The sequence below is a fragment of the Kogia breviceps genome, chromosome 15, assembly GCF_026419965.1.
Source record: "Kogia breviceps isolate mKogBre1 chromosome 15, mKogBre1 haplotype 1, whole genome shotgun sequence".
Classification (NCBI taxonomy): domain Eukaryota; kingdom Metazoa; phylum Chordata; class Mammalia; order Artiodactyla; family Physeteridae; genus Kogia; species Kogia breviceps.
In genome coordinates, this window is record NC_081324.1 from 50,622,613 (window position 1) to 50,635,420 (window position 12,808).

At 41.1% G+C, this 12,808-nt stretch overlaps 1 protein-coding gene across 12 annotated transcripts in view; it reads right to left on the reverse strand.

Moving 5' to 3' along the window:
- Nucleotides 1-12,808, reverse strand: part of LAMA3 (laminin subunit alpha 3) — a 239,848-nt gene that overhangs the window by 167,376 nt on the left and 59,664 nt on the right. For all 12 annotated transcript variants that reach the window (XR_010836889.1, XR_010836890.1, XR_010836892.1 and 9 more), the window contains exons 7-8: nucleotides 9,503-9,618; nucleotides 6,245-6,363 (exon numbers count right to left, since the gene is read on the reverse strand). Coding sequence is in view for 8 of the 12 variants with exons in the window: in XM_059040920.2 (XP_058896903.1) it covers nucleotides 6,245-6,363; nucleotides 9,503-9,618 (235 nt within the window). In the remaining 4 variants the exon portion in view is untranslated. The remainder of the gene's footprint in view (nucleotides 1-6,244; nucleotides 6,364-9,502; nucleotides 9,619-12,808) is intronic.

The window sequence follows — 12,808 nt, forward strand, 5'->3', positions numbered from 1 at the left end:
GTCCACTCGTTGGCCACACTCTCCTGGGAAGACCCCATCTGATATTCCATCTGAAGGTCAAAGTGATCTGGCCTCTGTGACCACTCTGACGCATCTAGCCCTGCTCACTCCCCTCCAGCCACGTGGGCTCCTTGTTCCCTCTCAAGGCCCTTTGCCCTGCCGTCCCCTCCACCTGGAAAGCTGTCCCCCAGACAGATGCCTGGTCCATTCTCTCTCTTCTTTCAGGACTTTACTCAAATGCCATATCTCAGAGAACGGACCACCCTATTTAAAATGTCACATAACCCCAAACCAACACTTAAAATAGTAAACCAGGGCTTCCCTGGTGGCGCAGTGGTTGAGAGTCCGCCTGCCGATGCAGGGGATGCGGGTTCGTGCCCCGGTCCGGGAAGATCCCACGTGGCGCGGAGTGGCTGGGCCCGTGAGCCATGGCCGCTGAGCCAGCGCGTCCAAAGCCTGCGCTCTGCAACGGGACAGGCCACAACAGTGAGAGGCCCGCGTACCGCAAAAAAAAATAAAAAATAAAAAAATAAAATAAAAAATAAAATAGTAAACCCAAGAAACAAAAGCGAAATCAATACCACGTGAGAAAACAGCCATCTCTGACAACCACGTGCCCTGCAGGATAACGATCTGGCTCTTACATGCTGGCTGCTTGGCCACCTGAAAGTCCCCAGGCCCAGCCTGCCTGTGATGTTCCCACTTCCTGTTCCCTGCCCAGACTGATGGCAGAGATTTCCTCATTCTCCCATTACCAGCACTGCACAGAAAAGGCAGGAAACAGTCAGGTTAGCTGGTGCTGTGGAATAAATGTTCGTGTACTCCCCAAGTTCATTTGTGGAAGCCTAATCCCCAATGTATTTGGAGATGGGGCCTGGGGAGGTAGTCAGATCATGAGGATGGAGCCCTCATGATGGGATTAGTGCCCTTAGAAGAAGAGACAGCGAGAGCTTCCTTCCTCTCTCTCTCTCTCCTCCTTGCGAGAATACAAGACAATGGCCATCAGCCAGTCAGGAAGAGGGCTCTCACCAGACCCTGGATGTGCTGGCACCTTGATCTTGAACTTCACAGCCTCCAGAACTGCGAGAAATAACTGTTTATTGTGTAAGCTACCCAGTCTATGGTATATTTGTTATAACAGCCTGAAGTGACTAAGGCAGCTGGGTTTCTGATAGGCAGACCTTGCTGTACAGTATGCGTGTTCTACCAGCAAACTCAAATTTCATCTTGAAGCATCACCACATAGCTCACCAAACCATTGTCCCTGCTGTAGCTGCACCCGCTCTCCTCCCTTCCTGTGCAAGACTCCCCATGTCCCTCTGTATATGGCATAAGATAGGGTTACATTTTCTTCCCAAATGAAGAGCCAATTATTCAACATCACTTATGTACTATCCATTTTTCTCTTCTATCAGAAATGCCAATTTTACCACAAACCAAATTTTAATATCTGCATGAATTTGTTTCTAAATTCTCTATTAGGTTCTATTGAACTATCTATCCCTGCATTGAGTCCACACTCAATTAATACAGATTCACGGTATATTCTGACATCTCGCAAGACAAATTTCTCCCGTCATTGTTCATCTTTTCTAAGCTACTTGTCTATTCTCATATATTCTTTTATTGATAAGAACTTTAGAATCAGTCTGTCAATCTTCATTAAAAGTCTGATTGAAATTGCACTGAATTTATAGATGGGTTTTGAAAAAATGGCATATTTATAATAGTGAGTCTGGAAACATATTATGCCTTTCCATATAGGTCTTCTTTTATAAACTTCAATAATGTTTTATAGGGGCTTCCCTGGTGGCGCAGTGGTTTGGAGTCCGCCTGCCGATGCAGGGGACACGGGTTCGTGCCCTGGTCCGGGAAGATCCCACAGGCCGCGGAGCAGCTGAGCCCGTGACCCATGGCCGCTAGGCCTGCGCGTCCGGAGCCTGTGCTCCGCAACGGGAGAGGCCACAGCAGTGAGAGGCCCGCATACCGAAAAAAAATAATAATAATAATGTTTTATAGGTTTAAATGTAGCTCCACAGTTAATTTCTTCTATCTGTTGCCTCTTGGAGTACCTCCAAATTGTTCTAATAATCGCAGCTGTGTTCTCCTGCATGTATCTGTTTCTGCTTTCTATCTTTCAGGAATCTTTTGAAACTGCTGGTCTGTTGATAACACTCTTTCTTATTTTTCATGCTATTGTGGATTCTGGAAGGAGAAAGCATTTTGCTTGTTTGGTATCTTTCCTGTCATTTTGTAGGATTTGTTGCAGAAGGGAACGTAGCCATATGTGCTCTGTCTGTTTCTTGATCCCATCTCTTAGCTTTGTGTGGTGTGTGTATGTATGTGTGAAAGACAAAGAAAAACAAACAGTTTGGAAATAGTGAGACGAACACAGTAGGGACACAAACAGTTCAAGACTTAGATTAGAAGTCGTGTCTCCATGGAAGAAGCTAAAGACTCTGTTTTAGTTAATGGAGATAAAGTATCTTCAAGCATCATCTCAAATAACATGGGTAATCTTCAACCTTAATTAAGAGCAACAATATTTTATCAACCAGAAAGGAATCAAGGAGTCAATCCAAAAATGTTGTGCTCCTTGCCTTCTTTCATTGCTCTTTCCCCCAATATTTTATGACCAAAAAATTCACATTTCACAATAAACACCTATACCCCCTCTACTAGAGTGTACCATTAACATTTTACTATACTTGTTTTTTCACATAATTATGCATCTACTCATTCTTCTATCCATCCATTAATCCATCTTATTTATGCATTTCAAAATAAATTGCAGATATCAGTTACCACCCCCTAAATACGTTAGCTATTTATATTAACTGTTTATTAACTGTTATTATAATAACTCCAGTTAATGATATGCATAGCTAAAGTTATGCATATAATTAACTGGAGTTTAATGTTTGTTCATAGTATTTTTCTTTTGGTATACAACTTACACACGAGGGCAAAACTCTGTACATTCACTGAGTTATAACAAATGCATATATCTGTGAAACCCAGATGTCTATCTAGATACAGAAGAATATTACCACCCCTGAAAGTGTCCCCATGGCTTTTCCCAGTCAATCCCCACCACCAGCTCCGAGAGTCAACCACAGTTCTGATTTTTTCCACTACTGATTAGTTTTGCCTGTTCCAAAATTTCATCTAAATGGTCTTCATACTATCGGTATTCTGTTGGGGAAGGCTTTTTTCACTTAACACGATGCTGTTAAGATTCCTGCACGTTGTTGCACCATCAATAGTTTGTTGCTTCCTACTGCCCATTGGTATTCCACTGTATAAATATGCCAGAGTGCGTTCCTCCACTCTACTACTGAAGGACACCAGGGCTATTTCCAGTTTGGGGCTATTGTGCATAAAGCTGCTATACACTTTTTGAAAACACACATTTCCATTTCTCATGGATGAATGCCTAAGCGTGGAGTTTGTGAGTCATGGTGTAGGTGTATGTTTAATTATATTTTAAAAACTGCCAGATATTTTCCCAAAGTGATTGTACCACTTTTCACTCACACCAACAATGCATGATAGGTACGGTTGCTCCACATCCTCACCAAAATTGGGGGTAAGTCATTGTAACTATAATTTACATTTCTCTGATGACTCGTGATGTTAAGCCCTTCGTTGTATGCTTATTGGCCATTCATACATCCACTTTTGTGAAGTGGCTCTTCAAATCGCTTGCAGTTGTATTGGGTTATTTGTCTTTTCATTATTGAGCTGCGGGAGTTCTTTATATTGTGTATCCTGGATACCAACCATTTGTCAGATTTATGTTTTCTGAATATTTTCTCCCCATTCATGGCTTGCCTATTCCTTTTCTTCAGTGTCTTTTGTGAGCAGAAGTTTTTAATTTTGATGAAGTCTAATTTGTCCATTTTTCATCGTTATTGCTTCCTATGAACTAAGAAAACTTTGTTTTTGAAACAAAACTTTGAACTAAGATATCTGCCTATATTTTTCTCAAAAGCTTTAACTTTACTTTAGGTCTGATCCATATCAATTTAGTTTTTATGTATGATTTGAGGTTGGGGTCAGAGTTAATTTTTTTCCCATATAAATCCAGTTACTCCAGAACCATTTGTTGAAAGGACTTTTCTCTTCTCTCCCCACCCCCTGTCACTGGATTGCTTTGGTACTTTTATCAAAAATAAAATGTCCAGGGGTTTTCCTGGTGGTGCAGTGGTTAAGAATCTGCCTGCCAATGCAGGGGACACGGGTTCAAGCCCTGGTCTGGGAGGATACCACATGTCACAGAGCAACTAATCCTGTGCACCACAACTACTGAGCCTGCGCTCTAGAGCCCACGAGCCACAACTACTGAAGCCCACGCACCTAGAGCCCGTGCTCTGCAACAAGAGAAGCCATCACAAAGAGAAGCCCGTGCACCGCATGAAGAGTAGCCCCTGCTCGCCGCAACTAGAGAACGCCCACGGGCAGCACTGAAGACCCAACTCAGCCAAAAATAAAATAAATTAATAAAATAAAATAAAATGTCCACGTGTGAGTCTGTTTCTGTGCTCCCTGTTCTGCTACATTGATCTATTCTTCTAGTCTTATGTCAATAGCACCATGTTTTCATTACTGTTGCTTTATAGTTAATCTTGAAGTAAGATAATATAAGTCCTCCAATTTTATTGTTTCTTCAAGATGGCTTTGGATATTCTAGGTCGTTTACATAACCATATACATTTTAGAATCCACCTGTCAACTTCTTTAAAAAAAAAAAAAACCTGCATTAACTCTGTAGAGAAATTTGGGGAGAACTGGTATCTTAATAATACTGAATCTTCCAATCCACAAATATATTACATCTTTGTATTTATTTAGTCTTTCTAGATTTCTCTCAGAAAAATGTTCTTAGCTTTAATATAGAGGGTCTTGCATGTCTTTTGCTAAATTTATTCCTAAGCATTTTATGTTCTTTGATACTATTTTTAATTGAATTTAAATTTCATTTTCCTATTGTTTGCTACTAGTATATATAGCTGTTTTTTCTATATTACCATTGTATCCTGCAATATTACTAAATTCAATTAGTTCTAGTAATTATTTTGTACATTCCTTAGGCTTTTTTACATAAAGAATCATGTCATCTACAAATAGAAACAGTTCTACTTCTTCCTTTCCAATCTTAATACCTTTTGTTTCTTTTTCTTGTCTTATGCAGAGGTCAGGACCTCCAGGGCACTGTTTCACAAAAGTGGTGAAAGCAAGCATCCTTCCTTGTTCCCAGTCTTTAGAAGGAAAGAGTTCAATATTACATCACTTATATGATGTTAGTTGTAGGGTTTTCATAAATACCCTTTGTCAGATTGCAGACAGTCCAGTGCTTCTGCAACTTCAATGTGCATGCAATCACCTGAAGGTCTTGTAATGCATAGCTTTAAGAAGATCCTGGGATCTTTCACTTATCCGTGAAACCCTGTGATTTGTAACACACCTATGACTTATATTTACTTGTATTTTAATTAACTATGGTGAAAGATGATATAAAATGTGTGGAGTGGGAGACAGGTGGAGAATGGTGGGTCTCTCTAAGGGTGTGTAGCCCTGGTTCCACATAAACAGGCATCTCACGTAAAGAGTGCCTCCTTACTGGCAACGTTAACAAAACATCACTCTAAAAGCACACAAGACAGAACGACCATATAGACCAAACGCATGAACATTTTACACAATTTTTAATGAATATCTCAAGGCGGATATGCATATACCCTCCTCTGCCATACACCCCCCCTTACCTAAATTCCAGTGAAACCCATTGTCCTTATAGGAGGGATGAAAAATCCATTTTTCTTATTTAGTGTCAACAGCAGACATCATTAATTGATCATGATATACTTCCTCTAGATTCAGAATCCATTTGAAAATAGGATTTAGAGTCAGCACTCAAGTTGATACCTATTTGCCCTCCTATCTTAGAGCCTTTCTAATATAAGAGGGATAGCAGTCAGGATGACAGCCAGGAATTCTCCCCTCCATTTAGGCAAAGACCCAAATGAAGAATCTAATCAATGGAGTTTGGACAAACATGCCTCAGTCCATTTTCCCTAAATTACATCCAGCTAACCAAGCTTTCTGTGTACAAAGGTGCAGAAACAGTGTCAGAAAATCCTTAGAATTGCATATCACTTTCTTGACATCTTTTTAGAGCAGGGCTTACTGAGTGTTCATTTCCTGCTGTGACACGTTCACTTTGACTTAAATAATGCCTCACCTGACAGTCAATGCAGACCCCTCCACCTGCATAGATGCCTTGGCTATTCAAGCTTGCCTGCTGCCTCTCAACTTCTGGATCATAGTAACAGTCGATGGCGTGGCCATGGCAGTTGCATGCTGAAAAAAGAGCGTTCTAAGTTAGTACTTCACCGTGACTATGAGACCCTTAGTAAATTCCCCCAGAGAGTACTGTTGCTCCCTGAGCTACAAGAAAGTCTATTCTGGAACACCAGGGATACCCCCAGCGGAAAATTTGGGGGATTTTTACACAAAGACCCGCCTATAATCATATGCAATTTAGACCTTTTTTCATCTGATATTAAGTGGGAGAGGTTTCTCTTTTTTAAAAAATAAGATATATAATAACAAATTAAGATAAACCAAAATGCCAATTAAGCTTTATGCACAAAAAGAATATTACTACTACTGCTACTGTCAAGAATAACTGAGGGACTTCCATGGTGGTCCAGTGGTAAAGAATCCACCTTATAATGCAGGGGACGCAGGTTCGATCCCTGGTCAGAGAACTCAGATCCCACATGCCGCAGAGCAACTAAAGCCCGAGTGCCACAACTACGGAGCTCGTGCACCTCGACTACTGCCTGCACTGCCACTAACTACAGAGCCCATGCGCTCTGGAACCCACGCGCCACAACTAGAGAAGACAAAAACCACACTCCACAGCTAGAGAGTAGCCCGCGCACGACAACAAAGAGCCTACGCACTGCAACGAAAAAAGATCCTGCGTGCCTCAACAAAGATCCCACGTGCCACAACTAAGATGCAAGGCAGCCTATAAATAAATAAATAAATAAGAATAACTGAGTTCTCGGTACACTGTGAAAAGCATTTTACATGCATTACCTCATTTAATCTGCACAATAACTTTCTAAGGGTGGTGTTATGATGCCTGTGGCCCAGATGGGGAGGCTGAGGCTTAAAGAGGTTAAGGGACATGCACATAGTCACAGACTTCACGAGTAAGAGAGGCAGAATCCTGACTTGTCTTTCTGTGACTCCAAAACCTATTCCCAGTCAACACTCTAAGCCTTTCATCCCAGTACTATCTATAATAGTGATCAATTGGAAATAATCCTAACATCTAATTATAGGGAAATAGCTAAGCAAACAACAGTATATTTGCTTGCCTGTCAGTTCTATGAAGTCAAGAACTGCTCCTGTTTTGTCTGTAATAGAGCTTTGTCCCCAGCACACAGTAAGTACTCAAACAATTTTTATATACACTTGAATCCAGAGAATGACAATACTGTTGAATATGTACAATCAAAAAAGATGTCAAAGAGTTTTTAATGATATGGGAAAATATTTTAAAATATCAAGTGAAAAAGCTCAGGATATAAAATTGTATAAATAATATACCCTAGAGCATTTAAAGTATGCATGAAAAAAACCACTAAAATACCTAACAAGATATTAATAGTGGTTCTCTTTGGGTAGTAAAAGTATTAATGATTTTACATTAAAAAAAATTTTTTTCCAAGTTATCTACAAGTAATGTATGACACTTCTAAAATTAGAAAATATGATTTAAACCCCATTTAGGATTTTCATCATTGCCAAGATGAAAAAAGATCTAACAAGTAAAACACTCATTCTCTCTTAGGCAGAATATATATTCACTACATTCCACCTAGATCCAATTTTCCAAGTCTTTCTAGGAATTTATGTGTTTTAATCAAGTTCTCGGATAAATCTATTAGGGTTAGATTTTCAAGTTACCCTGTTTTTAACAGGCTGAGCCCTTTCTTATTTTCATTTCCTCAGTGGTGCCATGATTTTTTTTTAAATTCTAAGCATTTACATTTACTACGTCAGTTATTTCCTAAGAAGTCTATTTATTTTGAATTGCAGTAACTCAAATGGAATTTACAAAGCATCTAACAAATATCTTAACAGGTCTGATTTCCATAGGCTGTTTATAATTTTTAACCATTTTGGCAAGTGTAAAAAGGTTAAAAACTTATGAAAGGAAATTTCTTAAAATTTGTCATATGTGTGTGGGAGTAAAGCGTTGTCATTCACTGAGCGGTTCCATTAGTCTGGAAAACTAACCACACGATGAATGTTGGAATTCATGTGATGACACGTATTCAATCAAAGTATCCTAAACCAACACCTGAAAGTATTGGAAGAAACAACCCCTGATTATTACTTTTCCCTCTTCGGGGCCCTATTATCTAGGGGTGAGGAGTCAGGAATTCACTGCAAAGGAACCTGTTAACTATGACTATAAAGTGAGAATGGCCATCCGGGTAACGACCTGGACCTAGAGATCACCTGAGCGTTCACCTTGAGCAATACCTTCCAACAGTGTTAGCATCTCTCAAAGCGTGCTCAGAATTCCCCACTGGAAATGCATTTTAAGTAATTTTGCTGGTCACAGAGATCATCAGTCTTATCTCTTAAAGTTACAAGAACTATTTGGCCAGAAAGTATAAAGTATAGATTCTTTCTCACACATCTGGTTCAACAAACCTGGATCCAAACGCCTTTTGGTCATTTCAAAAAAGCAAATCCGTCTTCAAACGCTAAGAATATCCAGAAAAAATAGGCCACAGTCTCCAAAGCCAATAACTAAAAGTTACAAAAATGTTTCCAGCAATTGGAATAAATACATGGCCTTCTAAGAAGATGGGTTTAAAAGAAAATCTTCAGTTGGATGTCATGGGCTTGTTTGTTTAAATAACAGTTTTCTTACTTTATATTGTGCCCATAATTAAAAGCAGCCTCTCCTCTTTCTTCCTTCCTTCTCTGGTCCCCTCCATCCTGCATCCCCCTGAGTCCTATTCCCTCAATACTTCCAGCTCTCTGTTTAGACATCAATCTCACCACCTTCTCTGAATCTCGGTCCTCAGAATAATTAGGATTCCAATCCAGTATCACATCCTAAGAAATGATAAGTGTTTACAATTTAATAGTGGCTGCAACACATTTTAGATTGCTAAAAAGAAAGGCCAATCGTCAAAGCCCAATCCTTGCATATAGTGAATGCTTAATATATATTAATGAGCGTCATTGTTGTTATTTTTGTTCTCATATTTGCAACTGAATTTAGAGTGGGGCACTGTTACCTCCAGTCTGTGAGTTATTTGCTGCATCAGACAGAGTCCCTAAGACTGACATGATCTCGCCCTCTTCATGAGCATGGGGAAAACACTGCATCAGTCCTTAGAGATGGGGGGATGGGGACCATGGGTGGAGCCTCGCTTCCTAGCACCCCTCCCCCAGCACTCACCTTCACACTCATTGCTCTGCTTCCCTGTGGCAGGCCTCCAGTGCCTCTGACTGTACCCTGCACAACAGCGATCACATGTCTCCCCACAGGTGTGGTGCTGGCATTCACACCGAAACCTGGGCATGTAGCAAAGCACATCTCAGTTACTGAAAAGTTCTTTGTTTGTTTGTTTGTTTGTTTAACTGAAGTATAAGATCAGTTGCTCCTGTGTGAAAAACTGAGTCATCATGGTCACCCATGGTACCATTGAGTGATTATGAGAACAAAGCACTTTGCATACGCTATTTCAAGTCCCCCGATCCCGCTTATTATCTCCATTTTACAGGTGGTGACACTAAGATCCGGAGATATTTAAACACTTGCCAAAGGTCAGGAGATGATAAACCAAGGGCCATATTTCTAACTTAAGTTTGTCTGACTCCAGAGTCCCAGCTCTTTCTTCTCTATTATGTTATATAACGATAAATCAACGCAGGAGCAAGCAAGTGCTGAGTGTACTGAGGTGTGTTGAATATCAACATCTTCACAAAAATCTAGAGTAGTCCTGTGAGATGGGTCAGGTTTCTTACTTTCAACCCGGGGTCTAATGCAGAGATTCACCAAATCCAAGAGACAGTTACTAACAAGATCTCAGAGGACCCTGCTCCTAGAGTCCATGCGAGCTCCAACAAACAGCTCCATCACAGGAGCCAAAGCTCAGATTACTCAACAAGGCGATGGGGTAAAGACAAAAATCGACATTCAAAGAACTATACACCTGCCTTAGAACGTTTCTGAGCTAAAATGAAATCGTTGTAGCCATGATGTTGGATGAGAACTCCAAGCTCTGAGCTTCCATTCGTCTGTGCTTGAAAAAGGATTCAAAACAGAGTCTAAGAAGACTCTTGGCTGTGCCCATGGGGATCCCCTCAACTCTTCTGAGGGGAGATGGGACGGTTATGCTCCTACGGGAAGGTGTAGGATCTCCCAACTCAGTTCCCCGTTAAAGCAAATGGACACAGATTTAACTGGTGGCACAGAACAGCTGGAGTCCAAATGGGCTTTTGTCAGCGATGCAATTTCAGCTCATTGCCAATGACATATTTGCAAGCTGAACTGAAAGAATATTTAGGGAAAATTGCTTGAAGAACATATAGTCCTACTAATCTTTTTTTTTTTTTTTTGGAGGAGGGGTTTATTGTGGAGTCCAGCTACTCTTATAGGGAGATTCACATTGAGCACTGAAAAAGAAAACAGAGCTGGGAACTTGTCTGAATCATATTGTCACTCCCAAATAATTGCTTTTTCTGACTCTCAGCCCAGGGTGATGGTTGATGTAGAAAATTTGTCCTTGCATCAGTTGTAAGGATGTTATTGAAAATGTTGTTGACTGGAGAATCCTCTTCACAATGGCCACTCCATCCACCTCCAGGTAGATTTCTCATCTGGCCCTAGCATCAACACTCATCTTCTCCTACACAACTGATTACTTCTTAGATTATGATCATAGTGAAATATGAAACTGAGCAGGTCTCCCTTTTCGAGTTGACTGCCAGGAAGCTCAGAATTAAATCTGTGATCCATCCATGTTTCCATACATCAAAGTCAGCATGGTACCTAAGCTTGATTAAATCCTCCTCTGCCTCATCATAGGTTCTGCTTGATTTCTGATTGTCCAGCCATGGCTCCCTCCATTGTCAATGAATCCCCTTCAATATAAGATTTTTTCCTATTCATGGAGGCCTCCACGAGTCATTTGTGCAGGTCACAACAGGCAGAAGGAGGCAAGGCAGTTGTGCTAATATAGACCAGTGGCAAACTGAGCCTTTCACTGAGGGATGGGGAGACAGCCTCTCCACTCACACACACTGGGAGCAGTAAACTGCCCAGTGCAGAATCCCCCAGGTCTGCCAAGGGCACGGGGCTTGGCAGCTCTTCCAAGTGGGAAGTTCAACCCTTCTCCGATGACTTCTCCTCCTCTCCTAGGTGGCACCGCTTTATCTCAGGCTCAGGGACCAAGAGTGACCTCTTTTCTCCCCTCTCGTTCCAACTCAGGTCTTCCCTGGCCTGGCTTCTAGTGCCTTAGGGCCTACCCTTCAGGAGTCTACATGGCAGCGATGGTTTAATCATTAATAAGCTCCTTGCTGATTAAGGGCTAGTCAGTTGATGGAGTCACACTGCTATCTCAGAGAGCACCACCTGATCCCTGACGGAGGGCTGACAGCCTTAGGGATTGTTTCTAGACAGGGAGAAGGGTACCACAAACTTACCACGTAAGTTGGTAGCTGGCACCTCTGCCTGACCCTGAAGCTAGGCCTTATGATGTGCAAACCTGAATTTGACTAACAGTAAAATGTACCCCTGGTAAATGCTGCCCATGTGGAATTGGAGACTTTAAATAAAACATTGAGAGACAATCATTACTATATCCAGCATTTGGTAATTTCCAGCCCTTCATAGTATCCTTCCTAAGGTGATAACACGAGTGTATACACAAGCGCATAACACACACATGTATACACGAGTGCATAACACAATATTTGAGATCCATGCATCTTACTGTATGTGAAATATACCTCAATTAAAAGCAAAACACCCATGTTCATAGCAGAATTATTCACAATAGGTAAAAGATGGCAATAACCTATGTGTCCATCAACAGATGAATGGGTAAGCAAAATGTGTTGTATATATAATGAAATATTATTCAGCCTTAAAAAGGAAGGAAATTCTGACACGTGCTATAGTGAGGACAGTATGCTAAGTGAAATAAACCAGTCACAAAAAGACAAATATTGTGTGATTCCACTTCTACAAGGCACTTAAAGTAGTCAAATTCATAGAGTAGAATGGTGTTGCCAGGGGTTGCTGGGAGGAGGGAATGCAGAGCTGCTGTTTAATGTTTACAGAGTTTCAGTTCTGCATGATGAAAAGAGTTCTTGGCTGCACAACAATGGGAGTGAACTGAACACTAGTGAACTTAAACCACCCCCAATTAAGGATGGTTAAGAAGGTAAACTTTATATTATGTGCACTTCCCCACAATTTTAAATATGAAAAAGGATTTGAAAACATATACCCCTGATCTCACTAGACCAGGGATGACAAACAAATATTATTTCTCTTGCCAACTCTACTCAATTATTTGTGGCTGCCTGGGGCACTGTCTGGAGCAGGGGCGGGGGAAGGGGGTTTGGGTGGCTTTGTACCTGATCATGCATAGAGTGCTGTGATTGATTAACTATGTCTGTTATGGGCTGGTTGCAGGTGAGAGGGAAGTGTAGGGGTGGAGGAGGGGAGACATACACATCACCTACTTGTTGACAT